Here is an 18,967-nt window from a genome sequence, read left to right as displayed (position 1 = left end):
ATGTGAAGCCAGGATCATAAGCCTTGTTGATGTGCGTATACTTGGGAATCTCAGTATCTAGTAAACTGATGTATGGAAACTTAGACCGTTATGTGATGTTTTTGAAGGTTAGCCTTCTACGTGGGAATGTCTATTTATTTGTTTACTTATTTTCGTGGTGGTGGGAACTAAACCCAGATCCTCTGGAAGAGCAGCCAGTGCTCTTAACCAGTGAGCCATCTCTCCAGCCCTGGGCAGGAGCATAGCCAGAGAACTAGAGAACTTCATTTAAATAGGCAGTTTCTGTTTTTATTCTTCCTTTAGTAGTGGGAGTCAGCATTATTATTTTCTGGGCAGTATTAGCAGCATGATAATCTTTGATTTAATTAATGGTAGAGATGCCTTTTCTTTTGAAACAAGTCCTTTGTCTTACTTCTCTTTCCTAGAAGAATGAAAAGCTGTTATTGAAAATTGATGTTAGAGTAATGACCTCACTCTGCAGGGTTTGACTTACCAACCCAGTGCTTTGTTTTCTTCTCACCCTCAGGTATTGCCAAATGCCCATGCCCCTGGGCTACAACCCCTACGCATATGGCCAGTACAACATGCCGTATACGCCGGTGTACCACCAGAGCCCCGGACAGGCTCCATACCCAGGACCCCAGCAGCCTACCTACCCCTTCCCTCAGCCCCCACAACAGTCTTACTATCCACAGCAGTAATGCTGCCACATGCCGGCGGGTTCAGATCAGAGGGACAGGACAGCAGCTGCCGTCAGTGTTGTAAGCCATGTTCTGGTCACTCAAGCGTACTTTGCTCTACCAACTGCCGTGGATAATTTCTGTCTGTGGCTAAAAGCTGAAGTCTGGGCCCCACTTCCACATTTGATCGCACTCGTGAGATTTTGCTGCTGTTGCAGTATAAACACTAGGTATAATAGCATTTGAAAAAAATTACAGTTCATAAAACATTGCAAATGAGAAATTAAACCTGCAAGTGAAACATTTGAAATTAGTGTACTTTATAAGATGCGGTTGGAACAAAGATGGCTTAAGTACTGATATTCAAGAAAAAGTTTTATTTCTCTTTTGGTTTATTGATTTAGTTTAATTTCTATTATATTTTGCATAATCAAGGCATTGTAAATCTTATAATTTAAAAATAAATTACTTAAGAACAGTTGTCATTGTTATGTTTTGTCATTGCTGTCTGCTCCTTTCTGGTATTAGCCTCTCATTGTGTATGTTCGCAGGTTAAATGTACTGTGTTGAAATGCATGGCCAGCGCCAGTTAGCGGTCAGGTTTAAGGTTGCAATATGAAAGCACAGCGCTTAGCTCTACAGCTCATCTTTCATATTCTGAATAGTAAGTTCATTTTCAAAAGTCCTATAATGTGGAAGACATATAGTTGTTACCAAAGATTCTTCAAATAAATACAAAATTAAAAAGTGTATATATATAATGTTTCATTGTTAGATTTTTCCAAGAAGGTGGTGCAAATTCTGGTAATAATTCATTTTCCCCATCCATAATCTGGTTAAAATAAGTAGCTGCCATTGACAGTGCTGTCTGATGTGGTAGAAGTTCCCTGTGCCTTTCTTGTCCTTGGTGTCACCCGTTCTTACCTGTAACGTGTAGTATGCAGTGTCTTTGAACGGATCTTAACCCTTCCTTTTAAAATTTCTTTTTCTTCTTCTTTTTTATTTTTTTAAAGTTTGTGGCTATTTTGTAATTCAGGGAGCAATTCAACAGCCCAGTTTTTGGGGACGTATGCTGAATCTGGAATAGGCTGGGACCTCATGAGTCTGCTCTGACAATGCTTAGTTGCTGTGCAGGCCTCATTGGCAGTGAGGAGATACATCCTGGACAGGAAGCCGTGCAGACGGGATCTCAGGGGCTCAGTGGGCTCTGTCTGTGTGAGGCTCCCTGCACATTAGGTGCATGAGCAGACACATGAGCGGATTTCTGGACAGGAAGCCATGCAGGCGGGATCTCGGGGGCTCATGGGCTCTGATGAGCAGGCGTGTAATCTGTGCTTGGTTTCTGAGTTTAACCTGACCTTTTCTTGCATTATCATCTCATCTGAATGATACTGTCACAGTCCACTGTTGGTTTCATTGACTATTTGGGTGGATATTTAAATGTAAGACTGAAGATACAATTGTAAAAGGGAGTAAATTGATTTAAACAAATGTGTATTTTAAATCACCTACTTTGTTGTATGCAGAAAACACAAAGATGTGCAACTTCACTACAAATGACTGATTACCTGGAGTATGGACATCGGCTTAAAGTCCAACAGCTTAGCCTTGGCAGAACTAACAGTTAAACATACCATTGCTCAGCTTCAATGTTTTGGATTACTCAGCATTTGAGATGGGTTTATTTGAGTCCTCTGTAAATGGCATTTAAGTTTTATATTCTCCCCACTTGAGTATCTTATACTGATATAAGACATCCCCTGAGTTAGGGAGTTTCCAGATTGCTAGCCTATACTCCTTACCAATGCGAAACAGCCTCCAACCAACCAACCAAACAAACAAAATGGCCTGAATATTCTCTTGGGGAACGGGGGTGGAGGTCTAAAGGAAAGGGTGAATGTATCAGAGAGCCAAAGGGGGACAGGTCAGGCCAGCAGCCATTCCTCACTGCACTGGGCCTGCAGGGTCACAGAGGAAGGTCAGCATAGAGGGGGAGCCCCCGACTCTAGGGCAGCCCCTCTCAGTGACCTAGCTCAGCTCCTTAGGGAAGCCTCTTGTGTGGCAGTCACCTCTTGCCAGGTCTCTCATCCTTGATTTGCTCAGGATGTTCCTCTGATCTCTGGGGTGAGGCACCATTGATCTTCAGTGCTAGGTTTGCCTCCCTAAGCCTGTCCCTAAGCCTCTTTCTGTGCCGACTGTCCTTCCTAGAAGACAAGATGGCGGCCCTCATTGGGGTGGATTGCCAGCGCACTCTAACCCTGTGCTTGGTTTGCTGTGCTTTTGAGAGCTTACTGTAGAAGTTACTGTGCACGGTGCTGTTTCCATGGAGGTTGAGGGTTCCACTCTGGCTTGAGTGTATTACCGGTGTTTATAATTAGACTTTCTGTTACCTTTTTAAATTAAGGTACCCACCCTCAGGCCATTTATGTTGCCTTCCTGAGCCTATTATGAAATGAATTACCTGCCAACTACTGAGGCTTTGCCGAGAAACCAGTAAGAAGCAGGGAAAAGCCATCCGACTTGGATTTCCCATCCTCAGATGGCTGGAATGGCTTGACCACTGGATGCGGTGTCAATCTCTGAGCTGGAGACCCGTTGCTCTGCTCTTTGGTCTTTTCCTTAGTTGAGAAAAACAGTCCCATGACACTCTGGGCAGCAACCAGTCTCTGAGACACCCCTGAGTCCACACTCTGACACCCTTGCAGTCATGCTCCCCAGTAAGTGTGGGGATCACAGCTGTATCCCCACCTCTGTCCCAGCCAGCAACCTTTCTAGTCAAAACAGATTGGTGCTTTCTTTTCCACTGAGCTTACATTTTGCAAAACATTCCTTTGTATACATTTCCTAATTTCATAGACAGGATAAAATGGTGAATGGGCCTCAATTTGCTAATGGGAATTTTTAATCAGTGACTAGGGTGTCTTGCAGCCTTGCTACAGCCCTGGGGCATGTCATTTTTAAGACTTGTGCAGTTGTTAGTTGACTCACACTGTAGAACAGAGCACAAGCTGGACCAATCCTTTGCAAGAAGAGTTAACATTGCTGGTTTAAATGCAGGCTTAGAATAAAGTGGAAGAGCAAAGAAGGAAAATTATATTTTTAACAAAAGAGAATATTCAGGCTTTATTTCTGGTATGAAGTTTATATTTTTTAAAAAAATATATCCTATATTATCACACCAGAGATTTTAGATTCCTTTCTGGTTACAAACATTGCTGGTAGTTGGATTATATTTTTATTGTATTCATTTCTCTTAGGGGGAAAATTGTAAAGAAACAAAGATTCCGGATGAATGTATCCTAGAAATAAAAGTTGAAAGATTCTTACTTCTGTGGAGTATGAATTCTTATTTAAAGTGTTTCTCCTTCAGCTTCATAGTTTCCACAACTGTCCTCACAGCGGTGGGTTGGGCAGTAATCCACCCTCCAACACTTGAGACTGCAAAAGGAAGCCTGACAGCTTTTAATAGCTGTCCATTTCACATTTAATTGTTATGGGTGGACTGTGGTTTTCATTAATTAGCAATTTGGCCACAGTTCTTTCAGACATGCATTTTCTTCTAGAGACAATTTTTGGTCTAATGTTTGGAACAAGTCAACAAGATTATTACAATATTCATTAATTGGAGAAGGGGTAGTGAAGTGTGTTCATCTTCCCTCTTTTTATTAATGCATGTTAATTATATAAAGTAATACATTTAATTATGGCATTTCATACCCCACCCATTACCTCCTTTTGTTCCTGTTATAGGAACAAGGCTCAGGAGTCAAATAGTCCCTTCCTTTTTCCTTATACTTTTATGTCTTTTTATTTTTTTGAAATTAGATTTTGCATATGAGAGAAAATGTGAATATTTCTCTTATTTTTGCTTAACATAATGACCTCCAGGTTCATTTTCCTGTAACTGACATAGTTTTGTTCTTTCTGTTTTGTTTTGGGGTTTTTTGAGACAGGGTCTCTAGCTTTGGAGCCTGTCCTGGAACTCTCTCTATAGACCAGGATGGCCTCAAGCTCACAAAGATCTGCCTGCCTCTGCCTCCCGAGTGCTGGGATTAAAGGCATGCGCCACCACTGCCCAGCTCACAAATTTGTTCTTTATGGCAGAATAAAACTTGATCTGTTGGTAAGCACCAATGCTGACCCCATGATTTGGCTATTGTGAATAATGCCTTAGTAAGTATGGGTTCAGGCATCTTCTTTGTGCTTAGATTTCTTGAGCATATACCCAGAAGTGGTATGGGAGGGTCATAGGGTAGTTCTATTTTTAATTTCTTGAGGAGTTTCATTTTCACAGCAATTGGACATTTGTAGAAAATTGGGCAGAAAGCCCAGGGATTTTTCCATTCTCCTCCACCCAGCTTCTGTCAACAGTTTGCATTAATGTCCTCATTGGCCATATGAATGAACCAATAATTTCACACATTAAAGTTCATAGTTCACATTGGGGTCCACTTTGTCCTAAATGATAGTTTTGCCAAAAGCACATTATTTCTCCATCATTATAGCTTCATACAGAATAGATTTACAGTCTCCAAAATCCTGTGTCAACTACTCACCCCTCCCTCTCCAACTCTTGGTGAGCATTGGTCTTTCACGTTGTTTTTCCAGTGTTACCTTTTCCAGAACATAAAGAGTTGGAAACACAGTATGTAACACGTTTTGAGACTGATTCCTTTGTGTCTGTTTCTCTCATGCCTTTTCATGCGCAACAGCACAGTGTGTGGATTTACCTGGGCATATGACAGTCCAGCTACCCATTTGTCTTTTGATGGATCCTGGGCGCTTTCAACTCTCGAAGTGTGGGAGGATACATTCCTGTACATTCATGTGTGTGGCCATACAGTTTCAGTGTTAGCTGGGTGAAAAGTCTTGGTGCAACTTACGGATTGACCATAGATACTATAGATTGCTTCGAAAGAAGCTGTTGTTTTCCAAAGTCTCGCTACCAGTTTGTATCCCCCCAGCAGTATGTAATAGGTCCTGTTTTTCCCATCATTGTCAGCAGTTAGTATTGTCTGTCTTCTGAACGTTAGTCATTGAAATGTGTGTGGTATCACTGCTTTGAATTCATAATTCACTGACGATACTGCTTGTCCTCTCATTTGCTAAATGTGAGGGCTTATTTTGGGGAAATTTTATCCATTTTTAAAATGATTAATTTATGTGTATAAGTGTTTTGCCTGCATGCGTGTATGTGCAATCCATATGTACCTATTGTCCATGGAGGCCAGAAGAGGGCATGGCTCTGGACCTGGAGTTAAAGATGCTGGTGAGACTGTGTGTGGGCCTGGGACTCAAACTCAGGTCCTCTGCAAGAGCAGCTGGTGTGCTTTTAACTGCAGAGCCATCTCTCTGTCCCTGATTTTTATCTGTTTTTAAAACCGAGTTATTTTCTTACTGAGTTTCAAGGATTCCATGTGTATATTTTGGATATAATTCCATTATCAGATGTGTTTTGTATATTTTTTTCCTCTTAGTGGCTTGCCTTATTCTCTTGTTAACCTTTCTTCAGATTTCAAGTTTATTTTAAAATGAGTATATTATAGGAATACACAATAGAGGTGGCAAATTAAAAATTAAACTTTTTACTTTATTATAAAAAATCTTGGAAATAACATTTACAGAGCTTTTTCATGTTTTTGTTGTAACAAAAAGCTCAAAGCCAGAGTCACCTAGATTCCCTCCTGTCCCCTAAATTTGTGTTTTACATTTAAATCAACATTGGCAGCTGAAATATAGGTTTTTGCCAAATGCAGAGTTCTAGGCTAAAGTGGTTTCTTTTAAACATGAAACACCTCATTTCATTCTCTCCTTGCCTGGACAGTTGTGCAGAGCTCCTATGAATTCTCATGGAAGTGCAGGTAATACAAGCTCACCTCGGACTTTCAAGATCTTGTGTTTTCTGCAGTCTGCATACAATTTTCTGAGGTGTAGGGCTTTCACAGCTGAGCGTTCTCATCTGTGCTCTTGTCTTAGTTAGGGTCTCTTTCTTTTTTATTTGTTTTTCAAGATAGGGGTGTGTGTGTGTGTGTGTGTGTGTGTGTGTGTGTGTGTGTGTGTGTGTAGCCCTAACTGTCCTGAAATTAGCTCTGTAGACTGGGCTGGCTTCAAACTCACAGCAATCTGTTTGCCTTTGACTGCTGAATTCAAGGCGTGTACCATCACAGTCTGACCACGGCAACTCTTATAAAAGAAAACATTTAACTGGAGCTTGCTTACAGTTTCAGAGGTTTATTTAGTTCGTTATTATCATGGGGGGACATGGTGGCATTCAGGTAGACAGTGCTGGAGAAGAAAGTGAGAGCTCTACATCTGAGCCGCAGACAGCAGGAAGTGACAGTGACACCCTGGCCAGGCCTGAGCGTTCGAGACACACTTCCTCCAGCAAAGCCACACCTCCTAATACCACTCCTTATGGGCCTATGTGGGCTGTTTTTTTTTTTTTTTTTTTTTTTTTTTTTATTCAAACCACCATGGCTCCTGTCATTTAGACAGGGTTTTATGTAGCCCCGTCTTATCATCAAACTCACCATTTAGCCCAGGCTGGACTTGAGCTCCTGATCCTCTTGCTCAGGGATAGCTTCCTCTTCAGTGTTGGAAATTATAGTCATGTGCCTGCGTGTGATATTTCTTTGGCTCTTTCCTGTCTTTCTTGACCTGGCCTTCCTACTGTGCCGTGGCTCAGGGCTCTCACAGCCCTTAGATATTCTGTTCCAGTTTTTCATTCTCTCCTTCTCTTTGCATTCCCTGCTGGTGCATTGTCCGGGTTTGTTTGGTTCTCCCAGCTGTGTTCAATAGACTGCATTTTCTTGGGGTGGTGCTAGGCCTTGAACCCTGGGCCTCAGACGTGCTAGGTAAGTGCTCTACCACTAAGCTGTGTTTCCCAGCCTAGGTTTCAGTCCACTAGTGAGCCCACCTAAAGTGTCTCCATTTCTCCTACACGGCTTTTGGGTTCCAGCATTTCCTTTTGTCTCCCTAGGCTTCCAGTCTGTGTACTTGACTCAGCCTTGTACGATGTCCATTTTTCTACCAGAACTCTCAGCATAGTAATTAGTTATTTAAAATTTGTAGTGTAAACTTTTCCAAATCCTTGCCATAAATGGGTCTGGTTCTGTTGCTGCTTTTGTCTCTTCAGATGCTTTGCTGTTTAGCATTGAAGGAGAGACACCATGTGTTGGATAAAGGAACTGAGATAGAGAACTATAGGATCAGGGCTAATTCCCATCTGGCTTGGCCATGGTGTTTTTAGCTTATTGTAGCTGTTAAGTCTTGAGATTTCATTTAAGAAATTATTATTTATGTGTATGTACATGTGTCTGTACCCAAGGAGTTCAGAGTGCTGTCAGCCCCCTGAAGCTGGAGTTTCAGGCAGTTGTAAGCTGCCTGATTGTGGTTGCTGGGAATTGAACTCTGGTCTTCTGTAAGAACAAAATGTGCTCTTAACCATTGAGCCATTTTCCCAGTCACTTCATTTTTTAAAGTGCCTTTGCTTTCCTAGGAGTTCCTTAAATTAGACCAGCTGTAGCGCTTTATGGTCGTAGAGGAGCGCTGATGGTGTCTGTCACAGGTATCTGTGTGGGTACAGTGTCCTGAGAAGACCCTGGGTCTTAAGAAGCTTGTGGCCCTGGGCTATGGCCTTCAATAAGTGCTTGTCATTCGGTCCTCCCCCTTAGTTAAAGTGCTAGGGTCGCAGGGGTTAGAACAGGATGTGTTCCCTATAAGGTCAACCCCGATAGAGCAGAGCCCCCATCCGCTCCCTCCTGCTGCACATACGAAGAGACTTTTCCCAAGTGGATCCTGGAAGTAGATGTCATGAAAGTGTATGCATTTGTGTGCGTCTGTGTGCACGCATGTGTGTTTGCATGTGTGTGTGTGTACATGTGTGTGTGTGTGCATGTGTGTGTGTGTGAGTGCGTGTAGAGGGCTAGGGCTGAGCAGCAGGAAGCTGTACCTCTCAGGTCAGCCCACACCAAGCTTCCAGCAATTTGTTCATTATTTGTTTCCTTTCTTGATCCCTGTGGCACACAGTTACAGTAGACGATGTCCGCATTCACCTGTCCATAACCTTTCGGGGGTCTTGGCCAGTGAGTTCAGTTCTCTGATGGATCTACAAAGAGGTGGCGGTTTTCCGTTTGCCTGTTCTCTGTAAGGATGAAGTGACCGGGGGTGGAGGACGGCTCCGTAGTTAAGAATACTCACTGCTCTTGCAGAGGACCTGGATTCAGTTCTCAGCATCCACATGGTGGCTGCTCACAACTGGCGGTATCTCCAGCTCCAGGGTAGCCGATGCCCTCTTCTGGCCTTTCCTTCTGGGCACTGCACACATGTGGTGTGCTTACACCCGTGTAGGCAACATGCTCATACTCACAAAAATAAACCTTAACAAAACGAGTGGCAGCATCTAAGGTCTTCACATCTCAGAGTGGAGTCTAAAAGTCCAGATACAGCTCTTAGTTTCCTAGAGCGTGATTTTTATGTGGTTTTGGTGTGTGTCTCTGTGTGGCATATGTAGGTGAATGCGTGTCTTAGTTGGGGTTCCCCTTGCTGTGATGAAACACCATGACTAAGGCAACTTGGGGAGGAAAGAAAGCGTTTTTTTGACTTATGCTTCCACATCCCTGTTCTTCATCAAACAAGTCAGGATGGGAACTCGAGCAAGGCAGGAACCTGGAGGCAGGAGCTGATGCAGCGGCCATGGAAGGGTGCTGTTTACTGGCTTGCACCTCATGGTTGCTGAGTCTGCTTTCTTATGGAACCCAGGACCCAATGAGATGGGCCCTCCCCCATCAATAAGAAAATGCTCTGCAGGCTTGCCTACAGCTGGATCTTATGGAGGCATTTTCTTCATTGAGGTTTCTTCCTCACAGATGACCATAGCTTGTGCCAAAACTAGCAGCATAGTGTGGTCAAGTCTACTTGCTTACTTCTTTCTGTGCAGGTCAGAGGTCAATGTTGGGCATTTTCCTCTCTTGTTTTCCATCTTATTGGTTTGTTATTTTTTTTTTTGATATTTATTGAGCTCTACATATTTCTCTGCTCCCCTCCCTGCCTCTCCTCTGCCCTTTCAATCCTCCCCCAAGGTCCCCATGCTCCCAATTTACTCAGGAGATCTTGTTTTTTTCTACTTTCTACTTCCCATGTAGATTAGATCTATGTAAGTCTCTCTTAGTGTCTGCATTGTTGTCTAAGTTCTCTGGGATTGTGGTTCTTTCTGTGCTGTCTTTCTTTGCTTTATGTTTAAAAACCACCTACGAGTGAGTACATGTGATAATTGTCTTTCTGGGTCTGGGTTACCTCACTCAAAATAATGTTTTCTAGCTCCATCCGTTTGCCTGCAGAATTCAAGATGCTATTGTTTTGTTTTCTGCTGTGTAGTACTCCATTATGTAAATGTACCACATTTTCCTTATCCATTCTTCGGTCAAGGGGCATCTAGGTTGTCCCCAGGTTCTGGCTATGGCAAACAGAGCTGCTATGAACATAGTTGAGCACATGTCCTTGTGGCATGATTGAGCATCCTTTGGATATATATACCCAAACGTGGTATTACTGGATCTTGAGGAAGGTTGTTTCCTAATTTTCTGAGAAATCGCCACACTGACATCCAAAGGGGTTGAACCAGCTTGCACTCCCACCAGCAATGCAGGAGTGTTCCCTTTTCCCCACAACCTCTCCAGCATAAGTTGTCATAGGTGTTTTTGATCAAAGATCAGGTGTTCGAAGATGTGTGGATTGATATCCAGGTCTTCTATTCAGTTCCATTGGTCCTCCTGTCTGTTCTTATGCCAATACCAGGTTGTTTTCAGTAATGTAGCTTGGTTTATTATTTTTTAAATTTTGTTTTTGTTTTATATGTATAGGTGTTTTCCTGCATGTATGTCTGTGTACCTGAGGAGGCCAGAAGACTATATCAGCTAGATCTGGAACTGGAGTTACAGAGGGCTGTGAGTCCCTATGTGCCTGCTGGGAATTGAACCTGGGTCCTCTGGAAGAGAAGCCAGTGCTCTTAACCGGTGAGACATCTCTCCAGTACGTTTTCAGATATGGCTATGGTATCCTGTGATCTGGGGCAATCCACTGAGTTCACATTTTCTCTGCAGCCCGTGGCTGCTTTGCTTACTTAATACCACGATAGCCACCATGCTTCACATAATGGTGACTTGATTAATGACTGTGGTGAGTCTTTGCTTCACGGAACCCCATGAAGGCGGTGCCACCTCAGAACCACACTCTAAACAGAGGGCACAGCTTAGCTGAGTCGAGCAGCTGGAAGTGATTGAGGCCCAGCTCAGCTCCTCAGAAGCCTTGCAACCTTGGACAAGCTACTCCTGCTCCTGCGATAAACAGGTAGCCTGAGCTTTGTGGGATTTGCGCATGCTTGGAGCACGCTGTTCCAGGTCCTTCAAGCATTTAGCTCAATGGCCACTTGTGAGGTTTCTGCTAACTTTGGCTCACTTTGGAGGAATGGATGAAACATGGTCCAGAGATGATAGTGTCTGGGGTTGGGATATGGTGAGGCTGGGCTTCAATAGGATTACATGTTAAAACTTCTAAAAGTTACCTTTCCTTTGTATCTTACTGGGCATAGTGGCGTATACCTTTAATTCCAGCACTTGGGAGGCAGAGGCAGGTGAATATCTGTGAGTAGAAACCAGCCTGGTCTACAAAGTGAATTTCAGGACAGTCAGGGCTATATAATGAGACCCTGGCTTAGAGAGAGATGGAGAGAGAGAGAAAGAATATCTCAAAACTTACCAAACTAAATTGCAAGGTGGCAGACTACTTATATTCTAGATTCTAGAAATTTGCATTTTGAGTGAGAATGGGGTTGAACAGGGAAGCCTGAAGGTGAATGCTACATTGAGCTGCATGAGGCAAAGACGATAACCACTACACTCTGGAAACTCCCTGTATGAGGGGCGGGGCGGGCATAGGGCCAAGCAGGAGCTGTCCCTGTGGCCAACAGCAAAAGTCAAGATCTCAGAGGAGGTGGCTTTTTGGCATAATGATATTGGAGCATTCTTAGAGGTGTCGTGCTTCTTGTGAGGTGAAAGACTCACAGCTGAAGGGACAGGCTTATGGTAGGCCATGGCTACACCCTTGACTGACTGCATGAAGAGCCAGCGACCATTGACACAGTTTCTCGCCACTCCGCTGGGCTTCAGAGCCAGAAGTCCAAGGTTTGAAGAAATGAAGTAGGTATTTCCCGTTTCTCAGTTGACGGCTTCCGTTCATAGTCATTTCTTTTCTCAGGTCATCTCCGATGGCACACGTGTTTCCTACTGCTACGACTACTCCTATCAGTGTGCGAGCATGTGCTCTTGATGTGTGTGAGCACGTGTGCAATGGCTCACGCCTGGAGGCCAGAGTAAACCATGTGCAGTTGTTTCTCTCCTTCTTCCTTTACATGGACCCCAGGGACTGAGCTCAGGTCATCAGGCTTGTGAAGCAAGCACCTAGAATCCCCAGGCCATCTCACCATCTCAGCGTAAGTACTTCTGAGGTGCAGACCTGCCCTTCGTGCCTGTTGCTTCTGCACCACTGATTCTGATGGATTGTTGAGGCTCCAGGAAAGGGGGAGATGGTGGCCACAATTCAATAGTCTATGGGTGTGGACTAAGAATGGCAATTCCACAGGTAACCACAAGATGGAGACATTTCACAATTTATGTTTTAAGACAGTGCAGCAGGGGCTTTATTCTTCTGGCGTCTTAGCCTTTGTTCTAAAATTGGTGCAAGTTTTCCTGGGAGTTAGCAGTGTGATTGGAGCCCTGTGATGAGGCTCTGTCGTGGCTCCCCACCAAGAGCTGAAGGATCCTTGTCTTGTGAATCCAGGAAGCAGAGATGAAAGAATGAGTCCCCCAGGGCTAGGCGAGGACATGAGGGTTATTGTTCATAGCACCCCTCATGCCCCCCACCCCATCCCAAACCTTGCAAAGCAGAGAAGATATTTATTTTGCTATTTGCTATGAATAGGACAGATCAAGACAGACACATAGTTGTCGGTTTTCTGTTAACTGTCAATACAGCGTTTGTGAGGAGTGTGTCTCTGTGTGTGTGTGTGTGTGTGTGTGTTGTGGGGGGCAGAGCTGGTGTGAAGGAAGGGTAGGAGAACATTCCGAGTGGACAGAGGCTGTGATCCTGGTCTAAGAACCTGAGAAGCCAGTTAGGCTTTGGGCTTTATTTTACGGTTCGCCCCCAGGGCTGGTTTTAATGGGAACAGTTCCGCATATTCCTTGTCCTTTGGCCACATCAGCACTTAGGTCGCTGTCTTTATTGCGGGGTACAGAGGGGACGTCTCAAAGCATCTAATTGCAAAGGGCAGCAGCCACTTCTTCAAGTCAGCATCATTTGTTCAGGGGAAGAGTTCTGCAGACCGGGCTTGGCGAGAAGTAGGTCAGGCTGGAGGAAGCAGCCTGGCGGCTGTGAGAGGAGGGTTCAGAGGACTCTGAAAGGAACATTCCTTCAGCTGCCTGCTTCTCTGACCCTTAGGGGTCGTTGGGTGTCCTCTCACCCTGCGCCAGTTATGAGCCATGTTTCAATCACCCACCCACCTACCCACCCACTTGCTCCTCACTCACTGAAAGCTGGTGAAAGCCGGCCTTTCCAGACTCCATCCCAGATGCTGGAGCCCCCGCAGAGGGCCTCTCAGGATGCTTGCTACACACTGGGGACATGTGGATCCTTTGAGACCAATCTGCTAGGTGGTCACTTACTCTCTTCTCTGAACTTTGGTTCTCTCAGAAATATAACAGGAATAATTTTGTGCCTAACGATATCACTAGCTGCACGAGATTTCAGTGAGGGTGAAGAAAGCAGATTGTGCACAAGTCGGCATGGGACCTGGCTACGGGGAAGCTTTGTCCTTTGAGCAGGTGGCGAAGGCGAACTGTGGTAGCCAAGGGTGTGAACCGCTGCTGCTGTCCCCTGCTTTCCTTGATGGCACTGGAGTCTGGAACCCAGTGAACCTAAGATGCCTTCTTCCCTAAGGTGGCCAAGACTGAGTTTGTGAGATGACAGTATGACAAATCGTTTAAGGGCACAGGCCCTCGAGCAGCCTGGTCCATGGGAAGTCCCAGCTGGGCAGTTGCTGGCTGCAAACTTTAAGCCGAGCTACTGAGAGTCTTTGTGTTTCAACGTCCGACCTGTTAAATAACAGCAGCTTTCTGAACACGGTGGTTATGAGTCAGAGCAAAGCACCCAGAATAGGCCCTGGTGGACTCAGTCACTCACCATGATGCTGCGGTTACTGTTGTTCCAGCCAACTTGGTTCTCTGATGGTAAATTTAAAGGGTGCATGGCTACTCGAGTTTCTCGAACACAGAAAAGGAATGGGGTGAGAACAGGGTGGGTGGGAGAGCAGGGGTGGGAGTATGTGGAGGAGGCTGTTCTCTTATCCCCTTGGTTTCCCAGAGCTCCCTAAGGAGCACAATCAGCTAAGGACCAAGCACTTAACACATGAGTCTTTGGGGGGGGGGAGTTTAAGTCAAAACATACGAGGTGAAGGAGGTGTTGGGTACCTGTTGTCTGTGATGGTGATGGACTAGTGGTCAATGGGGTGATGGTGGGGTGTTAGTGGGGAGGGATGTCGCTGGAGCTGTGGGGAGGCAGTGTGAGATGGGGCACTGTAGTGTGGTGAGGTAAGATGGCCCTTCTCTTTGTTCTGGGGAGGTCATTCTTACTGTGATCAGCACCGCAGGTCACTTTCAGGAACTGAAGTGACCCCGGCTCCTCAGGATTCACCATCTCTTCTTGGAGGCCCTGGTGTGTTGACAGCTATACCAGTTTCTTCTCATTGCCTAGATACTTGTCTCATTCATTTATGGACATGCCTATACTAAAGTAATTGATCAATCAATCAATCAATGAACTTTAATTTTCCATTTTCATGTGTCTGCATATTCATGCTTGCAGGTGAGTATGTGCACCCTATCCTGTGTGTGTGCATGTGTGCACGTGTGCACATGTGTGTGTGTAGACATAAAGTTGATGTCAGGACTCGTCCTTCATCTCTCTTCCATCTTACTCATCGAGGCAGGGTTTCTCAATCAAACCCAGAGCTCACTGATATGGCTAATCTCACTAGCCAGCTTGCCCTGGGAATCCCAGTCTCTGCCGTGTGAAGGTGGAATGACAGGCAGATCACCACACCCAGCCCACATTTATGTGGATATTGGGGGATGCAAACTCCAATACTCATGACGTGTAGAAAGCACTTTCGCCACGGAGCCATCTCTGCAGCCCCATCACCTTTCAATAAAATCTTAGCCAATGGTGGCAGTGGTGGCACCTGCCTTTAATCCCAGCACTCAGGAGGCAGAGGCAGGTGGATCTCTGTGAGTTTGAGGCCAGCCTGGTCTACAGAGTGAGTTCCAGGACAGCCAAGGGCTGATACAAAGAGAAACCCTTAAAAAATTCAAATTCAAAGTATTTATATTTTATGTGCCTGCACCTGAGTATGTATGCCACGTCCATTCTTGGTGCCCAGGGAAGGAGCTGACTGACCTTCTGGAACTGGAATCATGGACAGCTGTGAGCGGCCGTGTGGGTCTTGGGACTCTAACCCAGGTTCTCTGCAAGAAGAGCTCTTAGCTGCTGAGCCATCTCTCCGGCCCTTATCCTTTATTTTATAGTCTCACCTCAGACTCTTTTCCCCCTCTGAGAAACCACAGGCATTTTAAAGATATTGTTCACATATTTCTTACAACCTGCCTTTGATGTGGGGTCAGGTACAAGAACCTCACTTTACAGGTGACAAAATTGAGGCTCTTCTTCAAGTCTCCTGTTTCTTAAACCATCTCGAAGTGGGTTCTGGTTTGCAACCTTTCCTGGGGCTGGAGTGATTAATTTTTGTTGGAGAAAAAGGCTGTTTTGTTACATTTCCCCCTCCCCTCCTATGGGAGGGGAGATGCCGGGGGACGATTGTTTCTTTCTCTTTACAGAGGTTGGGTGGCTTCGCCCTGTGTCCAATGGGTGACCTGGTTTCCTTGCTGACAGGGTAGTACGGGGTGGGGGCTGAGCCGTGAAACCCTGGGGCACAGGGAGGAGCATGAATTTTCCTATGAATCTTTGAAGAGAGAGCGCTGTTTGTATTGCCCTTGCCAGCTCAGGAACCATTTTAGGGACAGGAAAGAAGAGAAAGAATGAAAGAGGGAGAAAAATAAAACAAAGCCCTAAACCCTAAACACTTCTGCTATTTTTGATCACATTTTTTTTCTTGCTTCACAGTTGGTAAAGCTGAGAAAAAAGATCACATTTTCCTTGGCGAGAAAAGCTGCAGTTTCTTCCGGAACACCTTTGAAGAGAGGGGCCCACCGCAGTCCCTGTCCTTGGAGATGGTGCATTGTCGGTGCATGAACCGTGACAAAGGCCTTTGAGGCTGAGAAATGGATGAAAGGACCGCATGCAGGCCATTCGTCTCTAGCAAGCAGCGTCCTCAAATGCTAGCTGTGCAGGTTAAACAGGAGCCAGAAGTTCCCAGCAGCCTCCCCAGTCCTGTTTGCAGATGGTTTACGGACGGGCGTTGAAGCCTCAGGACCCTCCCTTCTTCCCTCTGCGGAACACTCTTGCTGGTGCCCACTCCTTAACTTGTGTTCCTGTTAAGTGCCCGAGGTTGCAATCCTCTGCAATTATCTGGCAAGCGCCATCAGGGGAGATGCTGGAGCCTTAGAAGTGGTCTCAGAAGCGGAGCAGTGTCATGATCACTTTGCAAATTGAAGAACAGCACACAAGGCAAATATGAGGAAGCCCCATGAAGTGCTGACCAAGACCAACTTCCCTTCCTGTCCTGGGGCTCCGCGTGGGATGCAGGCGGGGAGGAGGGAAAACTACGAACCACATAGCGAGCTTGGTTGAGATCCTAAGAGATCTGCCGGGAGACTTCCTTTGTTGTGCCTCAGAGGACTCCTGGTACCAACGGCTCTGTGCCCACCTGGGTCAGGGTGTGGAACTTAGCTGTGAGGAAGAAGTAGTCTTAGCACCAGGGAAGGGAGTTAGTCTCAGGGCAGAGTTGTGTACCCCAGGAAGCTCAGGGCACTGGAGGGCACTGGGGGGTGTACGGCAGTGGAGCGTGGTCCTGAGAAGGGTTGGGCTAAGGTGTAGTAGGGATGTCTCTGCTGAGGTGGGACAGGAACAGAAGTCAATGGCCCATTCAAGGCCACCAGGTCTGGGCCTGGAGTCAGAACTGTGTTCCTAGCTTTATTTCATCAAAGGAAAACCACCGAGTGTTTGAGGAAAGAGGGACTTGAGTTTATGAAATCATTTGGGCATGTGATTCCCAGGGTGGTGGTGGTGGTGTTGACTACAATGGGTTTGTGCTCTGTTCTGGGTTAGTATTTCAGAAAGGGGAGCAATTTGGTGAGTAGGTACCTTGTCTTAGTCACACTCCTTGATTTAACCTGTAGGTCTGGACGTGGGAGGACAGAGCTATCTGCAGCTATGGCTTGGAGAGGAACAGCGATGACTCACCTTAGGGGAGGGAGAGGAAGCTCGGCACTCCACCTCCCCCGTTCAGTTATGGAGTGCGGTTTTCTTTTTATATAATTGGACTTCTCAGTTGATGCTGATATTGTCTTGGGGACATCACAAGCTAGCAGGGAGCAGCTAGGTTGGCTACCAAATGAAACATCTCAGAGATGTTCTCCCCTCCCTTTTCATCAAAATAACCTGGGATCCGCGTACTGAGAGATGAATAGGAGTTTTCTAGATCAACTGGGTGGCGCTGAGTATCCCAGGAGGCAGTGGGCACAGAGTAGGTCAGGACTGCAGAAATAAGGGTGTGTGAGGAGTTGGGGGGGGCAGGCCAAGGAGATGGGCAGGGCCAGCTGATGAGAGACGGGAGAGTTTGACTGAGAACCTCTGCCTTCTTCTAAGTGCTCACTCAGCTCAGAGCAGCTGATTGACAAATGTTTACTGAAATAGACTATTGGATACTGAATCAAACCCCTTCTTGTGTATCCCAGGCCATAAAGAAGAGCTGTGTGTGGGTTTGGATGCCGTCCTCCCTGGAGAGCAGACCGCACTGGACTTCGGCAGTCGTGGAGCTGAGGGGATCCTTACTACACGATCCCCAATCCCACTGCACTCCACAGGCTGCGACTCAGAAGCCGCAGTGCCACCACCGATCTTTTCTTCCACTCTTCCCTCTCAGTGACTCCAAATGTTCCCTCATGCCAACACCCAAACTGTTTCTGTGGCTATCGTCAGGCAGTACACGCCTTTAATCCCAGTGCTCAGGAGGCAGAGTCAAGCAGATCTCTGTGAGCTGGAGGTCAGTCTGCTCTACATAGTGAGGTCCAGGTCAGCGAGGACTGTGAAGAGAGACTGTGTCTCAATAAAAAGTGACAACAACCCCCACATTGAAACACATGCCTATTATATCAAAAATTCCCTGCCCCCACCCCACCTGGTGTTGGGGACTGAACCCAAGGCCTCTGATAGTGAGGTAAGAGCTTTTCCACTAGGCTGTATCCTCAGCTGGCATCTGCCATCCAAAGTCTCACATGGGTCCCGTGTCTGTCTAGGGTCAGGTCTTACCATCAGGCTGAAATAAGCTGTGGTAGTTTGAGTAGATATGGCCCCCATAGGCTCCTGTGTTTGAATGCTTGGCCCCAAGGAGTAGCACCATCAGGAAATGTGACCTTGTTGGAATAGGTGTGGCCTTGTTGGAGGAAGTGTGTCATTGTGGAGGTGGGCTTTGAGGTCTCATATGTTCAAGCTACATCCAGTATGCCACAGTCTCCAACTCCCGTGGATCAAGATGTAGTAGAACTCTCAGCTCCTTCTCCAGCACCATGTCTGCCTGCACGATGCCATGTCCCACCATGACAATGATGGACTAAAACTCTGAAACTGTAAGCCCTAATTAAAGTTTTTCCTTGTAAGAGTTGCCATGGTCATGGTCTTTTCACAGCAATAGAAATCCTAGCTGAGACAGACGTCGTTCTTGGACAGGAAAATGGACTGAGCATAACATGAGAACAGGGCTGTGGACATGCTATTTAAAGACTACCAACTGTGCTACATCTCCAGCACCTTGTGTAAGATGTTTTGGTGTGTGCAGTGTGTATGTGTGTTTATGTATATGTACGCACGCTCACGTGGGTGTACATTCACATGTATGCATAAGCTAGTGGAGGCCAGACTTTCTATGATTGCTCTTCACAATATGTTTTGAGACAGGGTTTCTCACCGAATCCAGAGTTTTCTGATTGGTTAGACTGACCGACCAGCAAACTCTAGTGATTCACCTACCTCTGCCTTCCCAGTACTTGGTATATGGGGGTGTT

The 18,967-nt window shown here is 45.8% G+C and overlaps 1 protein-coding gene and 1 long non-coding RNA gene across 2 annotated transcripts in view; both read left to right on the top strand.

Moving 5' to 3' along the window:
• The window catches only part of Pdcd6ip (programmed cell death 6 interacting protein), a 56,004-nt gene extending 51,998 nt beyond the window's left edge, over window positions 1–4,006 (top strand). Inside the window, exon 18 of the mRNA XM_050139489.1 lies at window positions 527–4,006. Coding sequence (XP_049995446.1) covers window positions 527–701 — 175 coding nt within the window. The 3' untranslated portion in view covers window positions 702–4,006. The remainder of the gene's footprint in view (window positions 1–526) is intronic.
• Window positions 4,007–10,473: 6,467 nt separating this feature from the next.
• Window positions 10,474–18,525, top strand: LOC126499938 (uncharacterized). Its single transcript, XR_007591210.1, has 3 exons — window positions 10,474–10,693; window positions 11,934–12,168; window positions 15,909–18,525. It is a non-coding gene; the product is annotated as an uncharacterized lncRNA (long non-coding RNA).
• The last annotated feature ends 442 nt before the right edge of the window (window positions 18,526–18,967 follow it).

The sequence above is a fragment of the Alexandromys fortis genome, unplaced genomic scaffold, assembly GCF_014885135.2.
Source record: "Alexandromys fortis isolate MF-2015 unplaced genomic scaffold, M_Fortis_MF-2015_v1.1 scaffold_36, whole genome shotgun sequence".
Lineage (NCBI taxonomy): Eukaryota > Metazoa > Chordata > Mammalia > Rodentia > Cricetidae > Alexandromys > Alexandromys fortis.
Note: the sequence above shows the minus strand (reverse complement) of the source record. Positions and strands in the feature narration are given on the sequence as shown.